Source organism: Cavia porcellus, unplaced genomic scaffold (genome assembly GCF_034190915.1).
Source record: "Cavia porcellus strain 051 isolate PalLab524CR breed Dunkin Hartley unplaced genomic scaffold, mCavPor4.1 scaffold_7, whole genome shotgun sequence".
NCBI classification, from domain to species: Eukaryota; Metazoa; Chordata; class Mammalia; order Rodentia; family Caviidae; genus Cavia; species Cavia porcellus.
In genome coordinates, this window is record NW_026947490.1 from 20909696 (window position 1) to 20934238 (window position 24543).

Consider the following 24543-nt stretch of genomic DNA (forward strand, 5'->3'; position numbering starts at 1 on the left):
GCAGCCAGAAAGAGAGAGAATGAAGGAGCCAGAAAGGAAGGGGCCAGGATCACATGTAATGTTCAAAGCCATGCTCCTACTGACCTGGTGTATCCAATTCACACCTCCCCTAGCGAACCCACTCAGCTTCCGAACTTATCTATACACTGATCCACATGAAGTCAGAGTCTTCATGATCCCAGTCACGTTTCCAAAAGCTCCACCCTCTGCTGAACACCTGTGACTTTCGGGGACATCTTAGAGGAGTGATGGCAAATAGCTTAGAGACCAGTGCCCCACTGCAACCCCTGGCCACTGATGTATTGCAAAGTGCCAACAGTGCAATTAAACCTGAATGCTATGGTTTTGAGAAAATCACCTCATGTGTTAATATCTTTTGCTTAAAAGAAAAACAGCACCTGTGCTATGGGTTGACCACTGTTTTAGATGTATCTGTAACAGCATTCTTAGGCCAAGCAGGGACTTGTAGGGGACAGATGTACCTAGAGTGGAGGGATTATATTAGAGAGTGCTAGTGAGGGAAATAAGAAAGAATAGAAAATATTTGAACTTACAGGCCATGGTCAATGCTTGAGTAGGAAGTATACCAGCTGTTAGGAAGGTAACAGGGCAGCGGTATGTAGGAAGACTTCTGTGGAAAGACTGGGGAAAGAAGCCCAGTCCTCCCACAGTTTTGAAAGCCTGGTGCAGTTAGGTTACAGGAATGGAGAGAATGACACAGCTGAGAGACCTTAGAATCGACGTGGTTTGAGGAGATGCTGTGTTGAATGTGAGGACCACAGAGCAGGGCTGGGAGACTTTGGGGGAGTCAGTCAGAGAAAGGAGTGAGCCGAGGGGAGCCAGTTTACAGGAGTTGTGTAGACTGCATTTGGACATGGCAGCCAGGAGTTCAGGGAAGCAGTAGGAAGTAGATGAAGGAGCCCCCCGCAGGGAGGGCTGTGAAGCCCAGGGCAGGGCAGGGTGGAGGGAGACCTGAAGGGCCTGGCCCTGGCTGTGGTGTGAGGAGGAATATTTAGGTTGCAGGGAGAAGCCCCAGAAAGGAAGGTTACCTGTGGACTTAGATGATGTGAAAGCATGAAACTACCTCTGAGTTTGATCAAGCGATGGAGACTTACTTTTTTCTGCCTCCCTGGTTTAAGGAATGAGAAACAGGGGATGAGGCAGGAAAAGACATCACACACATTTCAGCTGCTTCCAGGAGTTGAAAATGAGACAATAGGTTAAAGTGGAATAAATGAAAGCTGTTCAGGATAATTAAGAGGGCATAACACGGAACTGGTGAAGAGGAAGACATGGAAGGGTGCTGGAGACTCCACAGGACCATCTGTGGAGATGCTTGAGAGCGACAGTTGTGTGGCTGCCTCTGCTTCACTAGTCACCTGTGTGGGAGGTGTTTCCGCCCCTCATGAAGAGTCTAAGAAGTCTCTCACTTTTAAGTCACCTTCTTTCCCAGAGGAAGACAAGCAGTTCCTTCCAGCAGGTTCCTCCCAGCTGCCCTCACTGTGGCAGTGGAGGTGCAAATGGATTTAGCTAATTCTCTGATCTCTGCATCCATACCTACAGATTTCAAACTGGGCTTCCTTTGACTCCTCAGTGACCCATTTTTTCTTTTATTTATAAGGAAGACACTGTCTAATGCAGTGTTAACATGAAGCAGCATATCCATATCTGATATATATTTTTATTATAAATATAGAGAAAATTTTACAAATCATCAGAAGTGGCTTTAACCATGCAAAATTAAATAATCCAGCACACTTGGAAGACTGAAAGTGCACGCAGTCAGTGTCAGGGCTAGAAATCCCTGGAAGAGGTACCTGAGTAGGAGAACTCCCAGTGAATTCTATTAGAGGAGACCTGTTAGGCATAGCATGCGATCCAGAAGTGAACATCAAATAAAACCTTCCCCTTAAAGTCCCAAAGATCTTTCCTCTGTGTAGTACCAAATGGCTTCTGCGAAATACATTTGTCTTTCTTCTCTTGTCCCTTTTTATTCTAAGTCCCATTCGGACTCATAGATCCCAAGGGAGGAGAGGTAAGTTCCCCAGGCCAATCAGAAACCCCAGGGTGGGGTAACCCTCATGCCTTTATGGCCTTTTGTGGCCCTCAATCCTAAGGGCATCAGCACCAGGGGAGTTTCCCAGGTTGTAAACAAAGCTATCAGCAGGAGCCTATGGTTCCCTTTAGGGTGCTCCCACTTTGCAGAGCTCAAACACACCATTGCAGAGGTCAAGATGCCCTGAGACATTAGGGCAGACAGGTAGAGAATGCACAAACTGCAATAAGGATCAGAAATGCAGCTGGTCTGAAGTGGCTTCAAAGTGAGCCAGGTCCATTTTGGCGTAAATGAGCAAAGCCTCTTCTTATTTTTTCTTGAAGTCTTTGATAAAAAAAAACTTGAGAGGCTCCTGGCCAAGGGGATCTGAGGAATTTTGATGGCTTCCTACATACCAGTGTGGCAAGATCTGCTTATACAACTAATTAAAAATAACCTTTTTGTAGAAATAAGCAGTTACAAAATTTAAAATGGTAAAATGTCTCAGAAAAGGGAAAATTTACATGTCTCCAGTTGTGCATTATTTATCAATAATTTTAAATACTGAATGAAGGACAAGTCTTTTCTTCTTCTGAGTTTCCAGAAGACTGCATGTCTCAAAGTGAATTGCTCTGTGTAATGGATAAAGAACTGGTGGTCAACTTAACACCAACTGAATTAAGTCAGCATGCTGCTGAGTGTAGTTGGCCCACCTGAGGAGAGTTACCAGCAGAAATAGATATGTGGAGAAGAAAAGTGTGGTGTTGTGGGTTCTCCTAAGTGTTATTTTCTGAGCCGGTGGTTCTCTTGGAGGAGCTCATCATGAAATAGCTTCCCCAATATGAGTTCAACCATTACCATCAGAGGAGCTCCAGAGTTTGTTGGCGAGAGTTGCTGTGGTTCACTTTGGGGGAGCTCTGGTTCTTACGTGGAGCATGGCTTCCTGGCTTCAGAGGGGAAGATGTGTGGTGGTTTAATCTCCAGGAGAAACTTGTCATGCTTGGCTTTCTGGCACGTATTAGACTGTTTTCATTGACAGAGGAGCTCAGGACCGCAGTGTCACTGAGGAAGGCTGTAGTGCTTTTCAGGGAAGCCTTGGGCCTTTTTCTGAGTGTGGCATCTCAGCTCCAGAATAGAACCCTCAATCTACCAACACAGCTCATTCACCCTGCTGACATAGACATTCTAGCTTCCAACCCGGACCACTGGGCCTACCCAGCACAGATCTGTGACACAGACTTTCGTTCAGTAACCTTCTCCAGGGCTCTAGACTTCCAGTTAGACTCATGGGAGGCATTGTCATGGGCTCCAGGTCTTCAGCTGGTGGCATGCAGGACTTCGCTGTAGAATCCAGGCCCTTGCCCAAATATTCTTGGTCTTTAGTGTTGTGGACACATTTCCTGCACTTTTTTGTTTTAGTTCTGAGTGACTGTCATAAAATAATATTATCAATACAGTGTCCTGACTCTTTACTCTCCTCACAGTCCATCACTACAACACTCCAAACCCTCAGAGGTATTAAAGATTTATGTGCACTTTTGCACTTCCCATTCAGAGTTACCTGTGAGGCTTTGCAAATCATTTCCCCAGTGGTTTTTAGTGAATTCTCTCGAGATAGGCTTGTCAAAGTGCTTAGGTGGTATTCTAGCAAAACAGCAAGGTGTTTTAGACCCTGTGCCAGGAGATAAAGCATAGAATTTCCAAGGACACTACTGGTTGCTTATCTGACTTTCTTGAGCATGGAAGGTTCACATGAGAATTTGGAGACAAAGGCAAAGCCATTATTGACTTTACTTTCTACCTCCCCCACCATCCTTTTTCTGTTTTTTCCTGGCACACACAATTAAGTAGAAAAGAAATAACCCTCAAATGATGGCAAATTCAATTACACTCTGATAGGACAGAAGTGGGATGGAAGAAAATGAGTATACTCTGAATAAATAACTTTAAAACAAATCTAGACTGGGAAAAGGGAGCAGCAGGGAACTTCTGACAACTGTCTCCCAAAGTTGACTTTGCCATCTTTCAATGACAAGGAAGTAGGGTTTCCTACAGACTCCCCGATGTTGCTTTTCATTTATTGACATTGGAGGAAGGCCTTGCAGCCTGGAGGTGCTGCATGTGGGATGACAGAGTAGGGGGCTGATTTTCTTTTTCCTCCAAGTGTAAAGAAATCTCCAGGGAGGCCATGGAGTAGGTCAGCAGTGCTGTGACAGGATAGGTTGCATCACTTCTTTTTCACTTCTGAATAAACTATTTCTGATACTGTAGAGACCAGGGAGTGTGAAGTTGATTGCTTTGGTTGCAGGTTATTGAAGTTCAGGGAAGAATATGCAATTTCATCCACCTGTAACGTAAAAGCAGCCTCAATTAAATTACTATCATAGAACTTCATTGTGGCTGTCACCTCAATGTCCAAACATTTAGCTTTGGAAAAGGGCTGATCTCTGCTTGCTGCCATGGTGCTGAATGGTCCTTTAAAGGGATAAATTATGGTGATGATGTGATACAGTGGAATATGGTAATAGAGCCGTGAGGAGGAGCAAATCACAGACATATGCAACATGGGCGAATCTCATAAAACAACACTGACTGAAAGAACACAGGTGCCTACAAGGGTGTGCTGTTAGGACTGTGGTCATGGCTCGTAGGGAAGTCACTAGAAAGATCTTTTTGTTGGGTAGAAATATAGTGTCTTCATTGAGATGATGTTTTCATGCGTGTGTTCATCTTGTGAAATTTCACACCCTGTAATTTTATTCTTATGATGTGAACACATTTTTAGCATATGTGTATATTCTATTGAAAGCTTCAGCTGAAAAAATACTATAAAATTGTTATGAAATAAAGGAATCAGTACTCCAGGTCCAGTGGAATGGAAATTATCCTTTGACAGTAAGGGCAGGATCAGACTTTAGATAGATAAAGGAGGAAGAAATGGTGACTTTCTTGTTTTGGTCATTACACTGGTTGTTTTACAAGTTATCACATGTCAACACTTTAATCTCCTTGTTAACAAAACTGAGGATTAAAGAGATGATGTTATGTGTTAAGCGTCAGAAAGCTGCTAAGAGTTACACACAACCAAGGTGTGGATAACTCCAAAGTCCACATTCTTGCTGTGAGGTGGACTCATGGAAGTGATTAACCAATCCTTCTTTGGTGCTGTACTGAGGATCTTAGCCCCAAACTTGATCTCACATATGTGTCTTCAGAAACAACCCATTCTCCCCAGGAAAATTTCCACGAGAAAATGAGCCAGTGAGCCTGGCTGTGCTTACCTTGTCAGGGGAGTTATCAGAGAGGCCTGGTCCTGGGGAAGCAAAAGCAGAGTTACTACACCATGGAAGTGCAAAGCTGATTTAAGGCCTATGATTTAGTGGGAGAAGGTAGCAGATTGTGGCTGTTAAGGGGTCTGGGGACGAACCCCATGATAACTTAGGGAACTTGCTTTCCCTCAGAATCTGTGGCCCAGACCAAGGGCATTAGACACAGATGAGTGGTGGGGAGTAGAGACACAGGAGACCTCCAGCCACCTCTGATCATTTCTACTGGTTCGCAAGGCCTTGATCCCCTCCCCCCATCATGTTAGCAGCATGCTCCAAAGGTAAGGAGGGCCAATGACAGCTCTTATCACCCAGAGCACCCATGAGCCAAGGGAAGTCTCCCTGAGGAGAGGGCCCACATCCCTAACAGAGGCAAAGGGGAAGAAGTACAGGTAAAGATGAATTCTGGCACCTGCTTGGCTCAGGTGGTGTGAGCTTCTCTGCAGGATGTGACTCAGGGGACTCTTGTGAGTAGGAAGGGTTTAAGGAGCTGTGTCATCTTAGGGCAGGGAAGTGGAGAACAATTCAGAGTGAGAGGAAAAGTTGGTGAATCTAGTGTTCTCTGCCAGTGTAGGACACGTGGTCGAACATACCCATTCTGATTGGGTGAGTGGCTTTACTTACTGCGATGGGAGACTGAGGGTTTGTGCTCTGTGAGATCATTCTGGTTACTCTTCCTAAAAACGACATGAGACAGTGTGACTGCTATTCCCATGTGCAGGGCCTTTGGTCCCTGGCTTAGGAAGGACACCTGGCAGCAGATAATTCCTTGACACTCCCTGATGTCAATTCATTTTACAGTTGGCATTGTTTTTCCTTAGTCCTCATTCTTCATGCTCACCATAATTTCTGCTTCCTCCCTTCCTTTTCCAGATGTCCACTTTACAGCTTTTTTTTCCCGGTCCTAGAATCAAACCCAGGGAAATGCTGCTGAGCTACATCCCCAATCGTGTAGGTTTAGTCTCTGTTGACCCTTCTGTGCCTCCCTTACGTTTGTGCCCCTCCTATTTTGTTTTACATCAGAAGAGGTTATTTCTTGCTTTGTGTTTATTGGCCACCTGATTTTTTTCTACTTTCTCTTAAATTCCCTTCTCCTTCCTTTTGCTTCTGTGACGAACAGGGTAGATCACTTACTTGCTCTGGAGGCTCTGTCGGCATAGCTTATTCAGCTTCTTCTACCTTGGGTTCCTCACTGGAAGGATAGAGAACATAAGTGGATCTGTTTCTTGAAGCATGGATGAGAAAAACCACACCCAAGAGACAGTGGAATACAGAGAGCATGAGGACAGGAGGAGGAAGACCAACTAGATTTAAGACTGAGCAGCAGGAGTTTAGGCAACTGAAGAGGTGGTCCAGACCGAAGAGGGAGGGATAAAAGTCCTGTCCCTCTTGCAAGCATGACGATGGCCTTGGAAGAAATGGAAGAGTTGGAAAGGACATCATACCCATCACTTTTGTCGGAAAAAAATGTTGTATGCCATGGCACTTATGAGAATCAAAATAGCTAGAGCTACAAGCATTGTACTGATATTGGGCAACATCGAGGCATCAGCAGGCTCTGGTTTTGTTGGCTTACCTGCCATGGAAAGAAAAGAGAAAAAGCAATGAATGTGAAACTGATTTATAGAGGGATGTCTTGAGACACAATTCTTAACATGGTATAGCTCTGTTTATTCCTTTGAGAAGTACATGGTTTGCGGAAAGGGTTGCAGTGAGGTGACTGGCAGGCCTTGTAATCCACCTCACTTACTGGTGATTTATCTTCCCACAATTCCATCCAGGCCTTTGTGCAGGTATCTGAAGGCTTCAGAAATGTGAGGAAGGCTGAATAGTAATTTCTGTATGTTGTAACTTCCTATCCTTTGTGGTTCCATCTGTTTTCACAGGGTTCTGTTTGAGCTGGCCACAAATATGTGCCTATCAGCTCTCTTGTGGCAAGGGCTTATTTGACAGCAGGCACAGGTGATAGCGCACTCAGAATTCGTCACCTCCTTTGCATAGAGGCCATGCTTCCCACCACGGTCAGCAGGGGCATAAGGAAGCCTAGGTCTGCAGCCGACAGAGCCCCCAGAGCAAGTAAGTGATCTACCCTGTTAGTCACAGAAGCAAAAGGAAGCCTTTCCTCTGCTGGAGAACTGGCTTGAGAACTCTCCCTCAGCCTTGTGCAGACTCTCTGAGATCTAACTGCACTGCAGTCTAAAGCTGCTGTTTACACGGTTTCCTCTATACACAGCTGAAACCTGCACTGTGATCTGAGGGCTCTCCCGGGCTCCCTCTCTTAGGTAGACATTATGTCCATTTTATGGATGACACTTTGGGCTTAGAGTGCTGAAAAGCTTACTACCTTCATATGGCTAACATGAAGCATATCTGGCTGCCCGACTTCAAGACTAATAATAATTATAGTAGTAATAGCAGGTAATACTTACAGAAATTTTTCTCTGCCTGTGCCATTTTCCTGAATAGCTGGTTATTACATGAAGTAGTTAGAACAGTACTGTCTTAGTTACTTTTTACTGGTTACTGAGATGAAATACCTATTGTCCAAAGTTAGGAAAGCAAAGGTTTATTTCTTACAGTTTTTTGGAGGTTTTAGTTTATGTTCAGTTGGCTCCAAGGCAGGTGTCATGGTGGGACCGCAGTTCATGGCAACTGCAAACAGCAAGGCGGAAACTGGCAAGAGAGAGAAATACAACTTCTTCCTGCCATTACACTGTATGCTGGCTCCAACTCCTAGGTGGGTGTAGCACTGACACCATCCATCCAAGTGCTAGTCAACGAAGCAATCACAAATGCACGATGGAAACGCGTGAGGACTAGGGGCCACCAATATAAACCATGACAGACACTGTGAAGCAGGTACTTTTATTATGATTCACATTTGGGTTATCTGAGTCTCAGATATATTAAGAATCCTACACAAGACACTCATAGCTGTAGTTGCTTACATTTAAAAAACATGATCCCAATTTAACAATCAAATAGGAATTATGGATATAGAAAAATAATAAACTAACATGAAAACTAGTGGAAAGAAGACAATTAAGCTCAGGATAAACATAAATAAAATAGAACAGAAAAACAGCCAACAAAAATCAATGAAACCAGAAGTTGGTTCTTCAAAAAAGATGTTTAAAGCTGACAACCTCAAAGTGGTTTAACTAAGAAATAGGAAGTTTCAAATTACTAACACTAGAAGTAAAATAGACATTATCAATGCTTCAGCATAATAAGCATTTTAAGTGTACTGTGAATAATTTTATAACAACAATTTGTTAACACAGGTGGAATGGGCAATTTCCTAGAAGCACAAAGAATCATGAAGAAATAGAACATAAGGACAGATCTGAATCTGGGAAAGCATTTGTTAAAATTTATGTAAAAAAAAAAAAACAAAACAGAAAAAACTCAAACTAGGCTAGGTACCATAGCAAACACCTGTAATCTCAGCTCTTATGGAGGCTGAAGCAGGAAGGTTGTAAATTCAAGGCTAAAGCTGACAACTTAGCAAGATCCTGTTTGAAAAAAATTAAAAGATCCAGAAATTTAGTTCAGTGGTAGAAACCCTCTGGGTTCTATCATCTGTACAGGAAAACAAATAAAACTAAGAAAAGGAAACAAATTGAGCAACAAACTGGGAATAGAAAGAAGTAAAAGGCCTTGTATGAAAAACTCACAGTGAACATCAGAGTTAGTGGTGAAAGACTAAAAATTTCCCCACTAAGATTAGGAACAATACAGATACCAACATTTAATTCTATTCAATATAGAATTAGACTCTAGCAAGAGCAAGGCAAGAAAAAGAAAGACATCCAAATTAGAAAGAAGTTAACTTATGTCCATTTCCAAATGGCAACTTACAGATAGAAAATTGTACTCCCAAACTGTTATGATTAATAAACAAATTCAACTTTACTGACAAATGAAATCAAATGCAAAACTCAGTTCTATTTCTATATGTTAACCATGAGCAATGTAATAGGAAAGTTTTAGAAATCTTTTTATAAGAGTATCCAAAAGAATAAAGTACTTAGAAGTAAACTTCAAGTTGGCTGTGGTGGTCCATGGCTATAAACCTAGTACTCTAGAAAGCTGAGGTAATAATACTTTGCTCCACAATACAAAACAAAACCAACAACAACAAAAACACTGGCGAGCTAGCTCAGTGTAAAGGCCCTGGGTTTAAATCTCAGTACTGCAAACCAGTCAGTTTCACCAAGGTGGTGAAAGACTTGTACCCAACAAAACTATACAACTTTGCTGAAATCACTAGAAAATACATAAATGGGAAGTTATTCTATTGTTTTTTGGAAACAAGGTCTTGCTATGTAGTTTGAGTTGGCCTCCTCTTGACCCCCCTCTTGAAGGGCTGGGATTACAGGTTTGTACCACTGTACCTTACCTATGTTTAGGTTTTGGAAGACTCAGTCTTGTTAAGAAAATAAGTCTACCCCAAATGATCTATAGATTCAGTGCAAGTACTATCAAAATCTCTGCGAGCTTTTCAGGTAATTATGGTCTGGGAGGCTGAGGCAGGATGATGACAAGTTTAAACCCAGCTCAGACAATTGAGCAAATTAGTGAGACCCTGAGCACAAAAGGTGGTGGTGGTAGCAGTAGCCAGGGATGTAGCTCAGTATGAAGGCCTCAATTTCAACCACCAATAATACAACAAACAAACAAAACCCAGGGACATTTTCTGCAGAAATAGAAAAAGCCATCCTAAAATTCATACGTAATCTTAAGAGACCCCAAAATACTTAAAACAATGGAAAATGAAGAATAAAATTGGACTCACACTGCATGATTTTAAAATTTAGTACAAAGTTACAGTAATCAAAGCAGTGTGCTCCTAGCATGAACAAAGATGTACAATCAGTGAAACAGAATGAAAACCCCACAAATAAATACTCCCATGGATGGCCAAATGATTTTAAATTATGTAAAAATGTTAATTGCCATGTAAGAAGAATACATATGCACGGGGTACTGTGTGTCATTGAATATATATATTAGAATGTGTGATAACCAGTTTAGGGCAAGTAGCAGCTCCATCACCTCAATGTTTATCATGTTTTGTGTTACAATCGTTCAAAATTGTCTTTGATGCTTATGTTGAATTACATAGTTATCCTGCTGTGCCACAGCATACTCGAAATTATTCTATGTATAAAACTATAATCCTGTGTGCAGATTATTTTTGATGAGGGTGCTAGTACTGTTCCATGCAGAAGAATGTTTTTTTCATCAAAGATGTTGAGAAACCTGAATCTCCATGCAAAAGAAGCTGAACATTTCCCTGACATAATATATAAAAATTATTTCCAAGTGGCCCAAATACCTAAATGTAACAGCTAAAACTGTAAAATCCTTAGCAGCAAATACAGAGAAAACCCTCGCTATGTTGCATTTGGCAATGATTTCTTGGCTCTGAAAACAAAAGCATAGGCAACAACACTAAGAATATCACAGATAAGTTGGGGTGCATTACAGTTTAACAATAATAAAAAGCCCCAAACCATCCAAGTAAAAAGCAGACTTGAGCAGCCATTTCTCTAAAGAGGATATAAAAATGGCCAGTAAACATATAAAAAGATGTGGAATGTCATTGGTTATTAGGGAGGGGCAAATCAAAACCACCTCACACCCAGTATGATATCTATTATCAAAACACAAGTCTTTTTGAGGATGTAGAGAAATTGAGACTTGTGTGCCTGTGGTAGGTGGGAATGTGAAATGGGGCAGTCACTGTGATTTCAGTATAGGCTTCCTCAAAAAATATTGCTTCTCATTTTGTAATTCCACAGCTGAAATTACTGAAATCAAAGGTTTGAGCTGATATTTGCATATTTTTTCATAGCAGAATTATCAATCGACCAAAATGGGAACAACCCTAAAGTCTATTGATGGATGAGTGAGTAAGTGACATGAGGTATACCCCACAAAGCACTATATCCATACATTAGTCTATCGTGGTCTTAAAAAATAAAAATAAAGGAACAAACTTCTGGTATACATACAAAATGGATAAGCCTTGAAGACATTATGCTAAGAGCATTAAACCAGACACAAAGAACAAATATTGTGCAATTCTCCTTCTGTGAGAGGTTTAGGAGACAAATATACACACATACAGAAAGAAGTGGGTTGCTGGAGGCTGGGCAGTGGTTGAATGGGGAGTTGTTGTATACTAGGTATAAAGTGTTAGTGTGGTAAGATGAAAAAGTTCCAGAAATGGATAGTGGCAATGTTACATAACAATATGAATATACTGAATGTCAAGGAACTGTGCTTTTCAAATGGTTAAAATATTAAGTGTTGTGTATATTTTACCACATAGCAAAGGAATGTTAACAGAAAAATAGGCCAATTAAAAAAAACCTTGCCCAAGTTGACACAATCAATGCCAAACTCAGTATAAGAAACTCAGTGTGGTTGGCTTCCTGACACCCATGGAGTTAGCCAACTAAGGTTTGAAACTCTTCAGAAAAAAAGAGTCTACTTGGAAAATGTATGGACATTTTTCTCTTCATTATTCCTTTAAAAAATGGATCACAAGAATGAGTTACATTGCATTTGGTATTGGAAATAATCTAGCAATGATTTAAAATATATGGGAGAACTGAGTGTGGTGGCTCATGTCTGTAGACCTGGCACTCCGTGGGGCTGAGGCCAGAGAATCACAAGTTTAAGCACAGACTTGGCAACTTGATAATCTAATAAGACTGGCTAAAATAAATAAAGGGACAGAAAAAAAAATAAGCCAGAGTATACAGCTCAGCAGCACACTGCCTGCCTGGAAGGTATGAGATCATGAGTTCAATCCCTGGTACCAAAGGAAAAAAAAGGGGGTGCAGGGGGAGTAGGGATGTAGCTCAGTAGGAAGGCTCTCAGCTTAACCCTTAGTACTACAAATAAGCAATCAAAAATATGTGGGAGAATTCGCACAGTCATGTGCGAGTGCTACCCCAGTTGAACATAAGGCATTAGAGTATCCACAGGTACTGGTGTGTCTGTGGGGCCCCTGGAACAAACTCCCTGTGAAGACTGGAGGTGACTGTGGAGTCAGAGCCAAAGCTCTGAACCACTTTTCAAGTCTCTTTACTATATTTGTGTCTCTCTCTCTCTCTTTTTTTTTTTTTTTTTTTTGTCTTTTTCCTTTTTATCGGTACCGGGGATCAAACTCACGACTGCCTGCTTACAAGGCAGGTGCTTATGCCGCTGAACTAAATCCCCAGCTCCCACTATATTTGTGTCTCAACTGAGACATTCCCTGTGACTTGTATCCATCTTACACATTATTGGGTGAGAACGTCTCCCCAGAAGAGGTAAGAGAGGAGAAGTCACTCACCGGTCACACTTAGAAAGAGGGATTCACTCCTTTTGGAAATGGCAGGGTTGGAGACCTCACACTGATACTCCCCGGCATCCCAAGGCTTGACAGGGCTGATGGTAAGGGAGTTGCCTATGGTGGACAGGCTCATTCTCTTATTGAGCCTCAGCTTCTGCTTTTCAAAGAGCCACGAGAAGGTGATTCCAGTGTCCCTTGAGTGGCAGTCCAGGACCACAGAATCGTCTTCTGTGAGCGTGCCGCTGCTGGTGCTGATGGAGGGTTGCGACACAGGTGCTGTGGACATAGGAGAGAACCCACTGAGCATGGGCCTCAGGCCTGTGCCCTTTCCTTGGATATTTAGCCAAGTCTCTGGGCCACTGTGAGTGCTGTGAGGTGACTCTGAGGACAGCCCTGCTCCTGCACAGAGGGTGCATGCCTTGGCTCAGTGACAGTAAGGAGCAGGCTCTCCCTCCCTCTGAACCCAGCACACCCAGGGAGGCCCATCCGCTTCCCAAGACCTCTCTGAAGGATCCATGTTAGGAACCTGTTATTAGCCAATCTGTCCAGAAATCTCATTGGAAGGTCAAATATTTTTTCCCATTGACCTTTTTTTAATTCAAGAAAGTCAAAAGTGAAGGGTGGGAGGGGACTATCTCTGCATAACAAGCATGCACACAATAAAAGAGGAAACAGCAAGATTAAAAGATTATCCTGGCCAAAGTAGCATGATTTACCATCAGAAAAGCCACAATAGCCACCCATTGATGTTTTCTTTCTTTGAGACAAGGTCTCACGATGCAGTTCAGGCTGGCCTTGAGCTCATTTTGCAACCCAAGCTGGTCTCCTATTTTCAACAGTCCTGGAGCCTCAGCCTCCCAAGTGCTGGGATTATAGGTGTGAACCACCATGCTAAGCCTCCCACTGACTTTTGAACAGTGTTTTGCCAGTGCTTTCTGTAACAGTAAAAGCTGAGCCACCCATACCTGAAGAACATCTCAGGACTTTAATTTGAAAAAGACTTTGATTTCCTGACCAGCGAATTAAATACCACAGTGAAGGAAATTCGCAGAGATAATGGTCACGGGGTTCACAAAAGGCTGGCACTATTTTCTCTGCAAATGTAGCCCTTTGACTCTGCCCGTTCCTCCATGTAGGACTCCATAGGGAAGCACTGCTCTCCACGGTGCATCACCTTCAGGTGCATTCTCAGCTCAGACAGCTGGGACTTCAGAGCCAGGACCCAGCTCTGAGGCATCTGCCCTGAGTTGCACTTTTTCATTTCATTGTCTGCCTGTAAGTTGCAGGTGCCCACTGGGGACACGATTTAGCAGACTGAGGACACACCACCCTGACACCCTTTCCAACTGTCCTGTCTTACCCCAGAGACAGTAAGGGCAGAGTCATTCCCTGGGTGAGATTGGAACAGAGATGGAGCAGAGCTCTGAGCTGCTGTACCTTGTCCAAGAGGGATTTTCTCCTCCCACTGGAGAAAAACAGTGCAAAGATGTATCAAAGCCCTGTAAGTTCCTTGTAGCTCACAGAGGAGGTAAAAGATAAAAAGATGACAGAAGGAATGACTTACTGAGCAAAAGAAGGTACTTGACTTCAAAGATGTCCCCCATCCTAGTTTCTGTGTATCTCCAGCCACTCAATTAGGCTTTGTGGGATTAGAAGAACAGTCTTTCTTTATTTCACACTGAACTCCAGCTCAGCCATAAGAAACAGGCAACCAACGGGAGGATAGTCTTGGGGATGGGGCCTAATGCCCAGGGAGGATGGGGATTTGCTTGTGTCTGGGGACACAGGCTGGGAAGTGAATTCTTTCCCACTATTTCCAGACAACAAAAACACTACCCTAGAGATTGGTGCTATCACTCCAGGATCCACTTACCAGTGACTGTCATATCCTTGACTGTGCTTCTACTGAGGCCAGTGGCAGGTTAGAGACAAGGCAGGTGTGAGATCCACTGCTATTTGCAGAGTTGTAAGGGGCGGAAAGCTCCTGTGTGGATTTCAGTGGTCTCCCATTGACAAACCAAGAACACTGTGCAAGTAGGTTAGAGGCTGTGTGTCAGGAGAGCCTGAGGTTTGTCCCTGGATGTAAATGTGACTCTGGGGGAAATATGATGGGGACATCTAGGCCATCTGTAGTGAACAGAATAAAACCACATATGATGTCATAAGAGGGAAGGGGAAGCTCCTGGCTTGTAGAAGGCAGAGTATCCTTTTGAGCCATGTCATAACCTTGTTTAAAAGGTGAGAAGGTGCAGCTCAGTGCCAGAGCACCTGCCTAGGGTACATCAGTCCCCGTTTCCATCCCCAGTACTACATACACCGAAAAAAGTCCCAGTCATAACCCTTTGTGCTGGCTGAACCTGAGTCATCACCTGTTGTTAGATAACAGGTGATTAGGTGAATCCTTACAATCAGGAGAGGCCCCTTTTCTCCTGCTGTGGGCTGATGGTCAGGCAGCCTAGATGGTAGGGCCAGGATTGTACAGCCAGCCCAGATGTCCAGGAGTGAGACCTGTTTGACTTGAAGATCAATGGAATAGATTAGAAGATACAAACACAACTACAAACACACTCAACAACCTTATCGTTGATAAAGAGGACAAAGATGCTCACTGAATGAGAGACAGCCCATTTAATAAGTGCTGCTGGAAAACCTGGCTTGCCATATGGGAAAACTTAAAACTAAACTCATGTCTATCACCACACACTCAGCTAAAGTCAAAATGGAACAAAGATCTATTAAAAAAGAAACACTAAATCTGTTGGAAGACAAATTAGGCAAAAAACTTTGAAGACCTGAAAATCACACTGCACAGGAAAAGCTTCCAAGAATCAACAACTGTGATCCCACCTTACTAGAGAGCTTTTGCATATCAAAAGAAATCTCCAACATAGTGAAAACAATACTCACAAATTGGGAAAAAAAATCTTAGTCAGTTGTGCCTTAGACAAAGGACTTATATCTAGAACATATAAAAGAATTTAAAAAATCAGACCCCCCAAAATTGAAAAGCCCAATCCAAAAATGCGCATATGGGACACACTTCTCAGCTGAAGAAATACAAATGGCAAATAAATACAAGAAAAGGTGTTCAGCATTATTGGTCATTAGAGAAATGCAAATTAAAGCCACACTGATATCCTATCTCACTCCAGAAAGAATGGCCAGGGTAAAAACAAACAAACAAACAAACAAACAAACAAACAAAAAAAAAACTACCAAATGTTAGAGAAATTGTGGGGAAAAAAAGGAACTCTCCTGCACTGTAGGTGGGAGTGTAGACTGGTGCATTCCACTGTACAGGTCAGTCAGGATGTTTCTTAAAAAGCTGGGACTAGATGTCTCATTACACCCAGCTATTCCACTTCTGGGCATATTCCTAGAAGAACTGAAAACATCATACCACAGTGATACAAGTGCACCCATGTTTATAGCAGCACAATTTGCAATAGCCAGATCTTGGAAACAACCTCAATACTTGTCAGTTGAGGAATGGATAAAAAAAGATGTGGTATTTTTATACAGTGGAATACTACTGAGCTATAAAGAAGCATTACACTGAGGCTTTTATAGATAAATGGATGCAACTTGAGACCACACTCATAAGTGAAATAAATCAAAGTGACATGTGTAAATACCATGTCATCTTCTTAGTATAAGAAACTGAAAAGAGTACATAAGACAGAAAATCTTCAATAAATATAGTGAAAGGGTAAGAAACTGCTCAAAGGGGAACAAAAAGCTCAGGGAAAAGGAGATAAGGAAAGGAAAAAGAAAAATATATAAATTTGCATGTACAAATTTAAGATAGCTAAGATGGTTGTGCTACTAATTCAGTTAGTTCTTGGGACAAAACAGTTAACATTCCTAGGATTAGATCAATGTTGCATGTTTACATCTGGTAACCTGAGGAACTCTTCTCAAGATAACTGTGTAAAACAAGGTTAGCTATGTTCCCACCACCTTGTATTGAAAGCCTATATTGTTATTGGTTTGGGCTCTTTGTTATTATTATGTCTTTGTCTCTTTGTTTCTTGATTTTCTCATAATTCGTTATGTTTTGTTTTGTTTTTTCCTATATTACAGAGAGGATAGATGTACATGTATGGGCTTATACACGCATAGAACTTCTCCTAAAGAGTTTACAAGAAATGATTTTATTACATGTGATGGTATGAACAATTGTTTTGAAGAACAGGAGACATTAAAGTAGCCATAGCGGATTTCCTATCATTTTGTGGTGAAGTTCAGTAATGCTTTTATTGTTTGCTTTGATTGGTTTTAGCCTGTTTTCTATTATTTAATTTCAATATGGGTGAAGGTACAGACAGTTATTTTGAAGAGAACAAGAGACATTATGATAGCCATTGCTGATTTTCCTGTGTCTGGTTTTGAATGCCTGTAACGTATTCATTCTTTTGTTTTGATCAGTTTTGTAGTGTTTAATTTTGTTTCAGTTAATCGTGCACAAAGATATGGACAACTATATCTAAGAGAACAAGAGACATGGTATCCACTGTTGATTTCCTGTTGTCTTGTTTTGCAATCGTGTGTTGCTTCCATTGTCTTGTTCTGATCTGCTTTGTTCTTTCTGTTTTCCTTTCTTTTGTTTTATCCTTATAAAAAGCCTGTTTTCTGGACCTAAGAGAGATACTGAGTACACTGGCCTCTGCCTCTGGCCCTGTTTATTGGGAGTTTAGCTGAGATCACAGTAGAATAAAAGTTATGCACAGGAAACATTCAGGGAGATCGAGTCACTTCAGTTAGAGGTCACTGTATTCTGAATTTCACACTCATACAATCCTGTGTCATCTCTTGTGACATTCAATGAAATAAGACTCTACTGCTATCAGATAATTTCAGCCTATCACCATCTTGAAAGCTCTGATCATTTATCCACCACAAGTAAATTGTGCTCTGAGTCTTGGGTTCACATGTCAGTGCTACAGCTTCCTCACCCTCCACAGGGTGGGAGTTGTTGACAGTGATGTAGGGTTTGGGCAAGATCGCTGTGCTGAAAACAGATTGCCTCATGTGGTGCCTTTGAACTGGGAAAAAGCATTTTCTACCACAGCAGAGCTCTCTCACCTCTCAGCCAACTTGAGTCTTTAAAGAAGCAGACAGGAGTGCACCTCAGAGCCAGAGGCGTGAAGACCTGAACACTCAGAGGACATGAGGACACCTACATTTTGTCTGAGAAGCACACAGTCCTTTTCATGTTAGAATCAAGCTGCAGTATTTGGTGATGGATAGACCCCTAGTGCCTCTCCTGGCCTCACCACTAGGCACATAGTATTCCTTGGGTCATGTGTGTGCTGAGACACTCTAGTTGCAGAGACCTCTACTGCTCAGCTTCAGGTGTTTTCTCTGATGCTTTGTTTTACAAGGCTGTGCTCAAGATGGGTTATGATGGGATCTGCCATTGAGCTTAAACCTACAGAAGACCCCACAGCCCAGACTGAGGATGTTTGTGTGCAGAAATCATACACAAGAAAAGCAGCACCAAGCCTGGCATTCAGCCCAGGAATCAGCCTGAGGCCATAATGTGGGGAGATTCTCCCCACAGTTTGTTGGTGACTGACATGAGCATGAGTCTAATGAATGATCTTGGAGTGTGAGAACGAGACAAAGTTGAGAAAGCTGAATCAAGTTCTTTTCCTTGGAGTTTAATGTCCCCCGTCCCACTGTAGGTGGTATATGAAGGCCCTGTGGGCTTTGACAGGTTTGGGTAGCAATATCAGATATTAAATTATTTTTCTGGGAAATTTGCATTTCAATCCACGAATCTAAGTCCAATTCCTGAACAAAATATTTCTCTAGAAGAACCATAGGGTCTTAGACCAAGCTCTGAGGACATTCTGGGTTACACATGAATCAAAGATAGTTCCTGAAGCCAGTTTGAAATTCGCCACTCTCTGATGAGCAGTCCCACGAGCCTGGTTGGGTGGATAAACCTAGTCAGAGGGGAAGTCGGAGGCATCCCTAGTATAAAATAAGGGATGATAGCAACTTTCAAGAAGTGACATTACATTAGTAACATTAGAAGTCCATATTTCCAGTTGCATCTGAGAATAAGCCAAAGTACATAGGAGCCCAACTAGGCATGTAAAATCTTTGTGACTTTTCTTTTTGACCCCAGGAATCACCACTAAGATTTTATTAAAATCTCCAAGATCAGACAGAGACTAACTAAAGTGACCATGGCTGATGCATCTTACTAGGCTACCAGACTTGTGATGATAGTGTCATGGGAACACAAGTGTTAATGACATAGGCATCAAACTCTTGAAATAGTGCTTGTCAGGCCAGTGTGCTCTAGAGGAGGTGGTTAGGAACTCTAAAGGAATGTGAACCCCACATGGGGAGTAGGATGGAGTCAACAAACAGATGGGTGAACAACTTGGGGCTTTGTGCCTTGCAGGTCTATCCCTCTGCCTCTGGCCCCCTGGCTGAGTCAGCAGAGTCAGAGACATGCTGGGACCTATCTTGTGGCCTATGCTACTGGCTCTATGGAAGGAGGGAGCCCCAGTGTAGGGCACAGTGGAGGCTCAGCCCCAGCAGGGGACATTGCCTCATGACAGAGCCTTAAAGGGCCAGTTGACCTTTTCTTTTGTCCCAGAGGGTGGGTCTGGCCCCTGCTGTTAGTGACAGGAATCCGGACCACCAGCTATGTGCCTGGGAGAAAGGATGCAGCAATCTGTGTAGTACAGAAGCTGAAGAGACCAGAAGATGGGGACAGGGAAAGAGCTGAGAGAGCCAGAAATGCCCATGGCAGGGAGCAGTGCAGTTTCAGTAACTTCACAGACACCAGATACCAAGAGACCGTGGGCTGTCTCAACCAGTCAGAACACTCCTGCAAGGCTTACCACAGCCCAGCAGTTCTAGTATCATTATGTGAGGTGGCTCAGGAGCAGGTGATCAGAGGAAGAGAAAAAGTATTTCAGCCTGTGAGCAGGACAGGAAGCTACTGTGGCTAGAACCTTTCAGGATGCTAGGTAGAAATCCCAGTCTCTGAAAGGATCTAGGTCATTCATTCATTCACTGCTTATTTTTCCCATTTTTCATCACAAAACTATTGACTTTGCTGTAAATCCTGGGCATGTTGGTTTCATGATCTAGTATGGAGCAAGAGAGCAAAGCCATCTCTTTTATACTCAACTTAAATGATCCTTAACAAATCAGGAAGATAGGACTCTAAATCTAGTGAGGGTGGCTGTGGGTTAGTCTCCTGAGCACAGAGCACTAAATATTGCATTGAAGTAGGTGATTTAATTCCAGAGCAAAAATTGATTAACTCAGCTGGGCGTGGTGGCTCACGCCTGTAATCCCAGCACTCCCGAGTAGTGGCTCATGCCTGTAATCCCAGCACTCTGGAGGCTGAGGTGGGAGGATCGTTGCAAGTTCGAGACCAGCCTGGGCTACAAAGTGAGCTCAAGGCCAGCCTGAACTGCATAGTGAGACCCCATCTCAAAAAAGACAAAAAAATTGATTAACTTTATATTTGATCTCAGTCCAACCAGACTCACTCTGGGTTGGAGATGATTCACTTTAAAAAACATGAATCAATAACTGGAGTTCACAGACATCTAAGAAATCTTCCATAGTGGAGATCACATGGCTGTGTTTTTACAGAGCTAGGTAATGCCTCTGAGCTGCTATCTCTAGTGTGTGTGAGCCTGGTCCAGAAACTGTATTTTGCTGTGTCTTCATCTCCCTGTCATAAGGATACATAAGGTATCTGGTTTGCCATGTTGTTAGTTTGCCATGTTAAATTATTCTGAAACACAGTTATATGATATTGGCATACAGTAGTTGCCTAAATAAATGGCATGTATTACTTGTAGGATGAACTGGAACAGTTCCCAGTGGACAGGGAAATTCCAGGAGCCTCATTCTCCTGTGTTCTTGCCCTTAGGAACACTGAGCTTCCTGTGGATTCTCACGAGTCAGTCAAGTTAGTTAATGGCTTCAGGCACTTGCATACCTGAGCTATCTATGCCAAGTCTTAGAGAAAGGAAGGCCCAGGTGTGCTTACCCATACGTGGGTCTTGTGTTTGTGCACTCTCTGCTCTAGGGACCAGCTTTAAAGAAGTATGAGATTCACAAAGCCACTGAATTACTGCCTGCCATCATTCCTAATTGGTGGGTCACATTAATTCTGAGCCCAAGATCCACAGGATCACTGTAGTGAGGATCTTGGGACAGAGGTCTCAAGCATGGGATTGAAATGTCCTTCACGTCAAACCCTGACTGAGATCCTCAAGGTCACCTAAATGAGAAATGACTTCGGGGATGGATTGAGAGGGTCAAGTTACTGCACCTAACTCTCCTTCCTTCTGCAAGGTGGATTTAGGTAAAGAATTGCAGCCTATTAAAGGTCATCTCCACTGTATGTGTCATGCACCATGGGCTCAAAGGCCAGCATGGAGATGCAATATGGCGGAGCGGGGGGCACCATCCAAGACTGACAGTTTTCTGTGTGTATAAAGTAGAATTCACCTCACCCCACATCCATAATTCATTGAGAATAACTCACAATATACACGAAATTCTCCAGATGCCTGAAGAACTATCAAATCATCTAGTATAACCTCCACGATGTAGTTTGTTGCGTTCTCTCGGGTGATGTTCCGGATCAGCAGGGATCCATTGGAGTATATTATTTCTTGACCGGTGTATGCATTTCCTGTAGTATTCTGTTCACTGACTTTGGAAAATGTTGCAATCATCATGTCGGAAGCAACTATTGTCCCTCTGTACCACTTGTAGCCCCAATGATTTGTTGCCGCATGGATGAGTTGTAGAAGAACATTTTCTCCTTCAACAACATTGGGAGGAATTGCTTGAACAACTGGTTGGGCGGTGGTAGGTGGGCTCCAGAAGGTCAAAAGTGAGGCTAAAGAGACAGAGAGAAATTCATCAAAGTGGAAACTATTGGATGGAGAGATGGAGCCCTGAGTCCTGAGATGTTTTCATTGCTTAGTGTGACTGTTGCAAGCATGGGTGTGTCTCTTACTAGGCTGAGGTCAGCAGTGGGACTTTACTCCTTCCTTTCTCCTGAACTTGGCATTCCCTGTTTGGAGCACTGTGCCCCAGGGGTCTGCATGGCTCACAGATCACTGCCCTCTGGTCCTACTCACATTCAGGGAAGCCTGGGAGAGACTCCTTCCCTGACCCCTCACACAGAGATCTGATTCTTCTATTTCTTACCTTTTACAGCTTTTTCCTTCTGTGGCACTTGTGAACACCTGCCTTCCCCTTCTAGATGTCCTTTTTGATAAGTTTTACTCCCTCTAAGACAAGAGCTTGGTGAGCACAGGGAGCTGTCTGATTCTGCTGGAGCCCAGGGTCAGGAACAACCTCAGATACCATGGATGAATGAGCGATGGCTCTGACAGCCCTGTGTGCCCAGGGGTTTGTTTGCAGTTTCTGGTGGCGATGGGTGAGAACAATACTTCATACCCCAGCTGTGATTTTATTAGAGTTACCCTGACTTTGTTGTTGACATTAATATTTAAAATGTAGTGGCCTGACGTTTTGTGGCAGATGTCCTTAATCCTAGCACTTGAGAGGCTGAGCAGGGTTTACTGCCAGTTCAAGTCCAGCTTGGGCTACAAAGAAAGTTCAAAGGCAGCCTGAACTGCATAGAGAGTCGTGACCAGTGACAATTAACTTATAACAGAGAAAAATGGAGCTTTTCCTCCTCCTTTTTTAGTACCCATGCACTGCGAGTTTCCTGTTCCTCAGTCTTCTGATCCTCTTTTGTGTCCTCTCCCGTCCTTCTCCAAACAGTGTTTAGGGGTTTACCCTTTGGTATAGCATCCCAGGGACTGTCCCCTCTCACCTGTAAGCAGGAGCCCCTGCCAGGGAACAATCCCTATGAAGGAAGTGGCTGTGCGGGGCGCCATGGTGTCTGCTGCCTGCTCTGTCCTCCTGTGGAGAAGAGCTTTGGCTCAACAAAGGTTGCCAAGCAAGCTGCTCAGGAGGGTCAGCTCTGCTGTGCTATCTCCTCTGAGCTGAGCCTCCTCCCAGAGCAAGGACAGGCCACTGGGTCATGTGACATGGGGGTGGAGTCTGTGTCCCTGGCACTCTCCTACACTCTGGGCCTTCCCTGTGTATTACCCCTTTGTCTGTATTGAATATCATTCCCACAGACCTTACTTTGAGTACAAGAGACTCTGTCACCCAAGGTAAGAACTGGTTCAACTCCTTACTGGCCTTTGCACTGTCCTTATCTTGATGTCACCATCGAAGGGAGTTTCTGGGCTTCCCAAATCCAGAGTTGTGTTTCCCTTTGGTATATAGAAATCCAGCTGGGCATCAGTCCTTCCTTGGGTTTTTGTGCAGTCTGGGCAGGTAGAATTTGCTGCCTGGAGAAAGGTGAAAGAAATGGCTCTAGGGGATGGAGAGTGATGAGTGGTGAGGGGAACTTACCCTGTATCTCTGGTGTCACTAGTTGATCTCTAATTAGATGTTTCAGGAGGAGCTGAAGTTGTTGATGGGCAGGGATGGAAATGACCCGCATGTCCTGGGGAGGAAGAAGGCAGGGCAATAATGGCTGTGGGAAACATTGTTCTTGGTGGCAGATTTCCGGGACAGTGCACCTTTCTACAAGTCTGTGCTGAGGTGTGACCTGTATCCTCCCTGAGTGAGTTGCTTGGCCTCTATCCTCTGTTCTGTTGAGTCATCTGTGTTCATACCTTCTCTTACCCCAAGGGTGCTGCCAGGAATGAGGAGCTATGCTGAAGCTCTTGACATAAATGGGTCCTCAGAGTTCCAGTAAGGAGTGGTTGGGACAAAGCACACATGTGGGAGGGACCCAGAAGTACCCTTTGGACCAAGGATGGCAATCAGCCTGCATCTGCTCCCAAGCCTAAGCTAAATTTAGTTTCCAGGAACTGTTTTCCTGAGTGTGTACTGTGTGTGCTGATGCCGCCCCCTGCAGGGCATGAGGGGACTCATAGCCAGTGTGAGGTGCTGCGCCAAGGAGGCTGACCAGATTCCAACTGGCTCTCACTGAATATTAAAAGACTCTTCTTCCCGTTAAGCTCCTTTGATGCACTTGTCAGAGATCATGTGAGCAACATTGTCAAGGATTAATCTCTGAATGATCCTGGATCCATTTCAAATCTTTATGCAATTCCCATGTCATTTTATTATTGTAGCACAGCAGTAAGTTCTTAAAGAGGAAACGGTGACTAGCTAATGGTTTTTTTTTTTTTTTTGTATAAGAATCAAAGACTCCTCAATAGCATTTTTGTTGAAATCTATAGACAGATTGATTGATTCCTAAAATAGTGAGGTCATTCTATTCTGCCACTTTGGAACTCCTGGTGTCTGGTAATTGCCCCCATCCCATTGGGCTTCAGGACATCAGTGAGTCTGAACCAGGCTGGGTTTTGCCCTCCAAAGGCATTTGGCAGTGTCTCAAGATATTTTTGATTGTCACACCTGAGAGAGGGAGTGCTCCTGGCACTTATTGGACAGAATCTCCTCTTGTTGCTGAACACCCCACAAGAGGTAGGTAGCCTCACAAGGATGAGCAGCCCCAAATATCAGCAGAAATTGAACCCTGCTCTGCACCCTTCCCCTGCCTACCTATATCCTCCCCTCATCCTGCTTTTTCCCATTCTTCCCTTGGCTCACCTACTCCAGTCCCCTCTCCCTCATTTCCCTTGTATACTTTGCAGCTGCCCTGCAGAGCCCAAGCCCAGCTTCACCTCTCCCCTCCCCTGGCCCTTTTGTACCTCTGGAAGGATGCGTCCATTAGAGGGCTCAATGCTGTGCCCTAAGCTCCTGTGACCCTGGTCTTCCCAGAGACAAAGGCAGCTGCC

The 24543-nt window shown here is 43.5% G+C and overlaps 1 protein-coding gene across 1 annotated transcript; it reads right to left on the minus strand.

Moving 5' to 3' along the window:
• Positions 1-4097: 4097 nt before the first annotated feature.
• LOC100729980 (carcinoembryonic antigen-related cell adhesion molecule 21-like) lies at positions 4098-24543 on the minus strand. The gene is made up of 11 exons (XM_063252828.1): positions 24457-24543; positions 23144-23237; positions 22928-23057; positions 22554-22642; positions 21246-21605; positions 12713-12988; positions 6807-6937; positions 6496-6553; positions 5986-6038; positions 5317-5348; positions 4098-4382 (listed from the first exon to the last, which is right to left on the minus strand). The coding sequence occupies exons 2-7, from the start codon at positions 23232-23234 to the stop codon at positions 6810-6812; spliced, it is 1074 nt and encodes a 357-aa protein (XP_063108898.1). The 5' UTR covers positions 23235-23237; positions 24457-24543; the 3' UTR covers positions 4098-4382; positions 5317-5348; positions 5986-6038; positions 6496-6553; positions 6807-6809.

What these genes read in the sequence shown, in the direction of transcription:
- LOC100729980 (XM_063252828.1), bottom strand. Translation starts at nt 23,234, where the DNA reads ATGCGGGTCATTTCCATCCCTGCCCATCAACAACTTCAGCTCCTCCTG. An exon ending in AAGATAAGGACAGTGCAAAG is followed by an intron (nt 22,643 to 22,927) that starts GCCAGTAAGGAG and finishes TCTTCTCCACAG; the next exon opens with GAGGACAGAGCAGGCAGCAG. An exon ending in TGGAGAATTTCGTGTATATT is followed by an intron (nt 12,989 to 21,245) that starts GTGAGTTATTCT and finishes CTATGTCCACAG; the next exon opens with CACCTGTGTCGCAACCCTCC.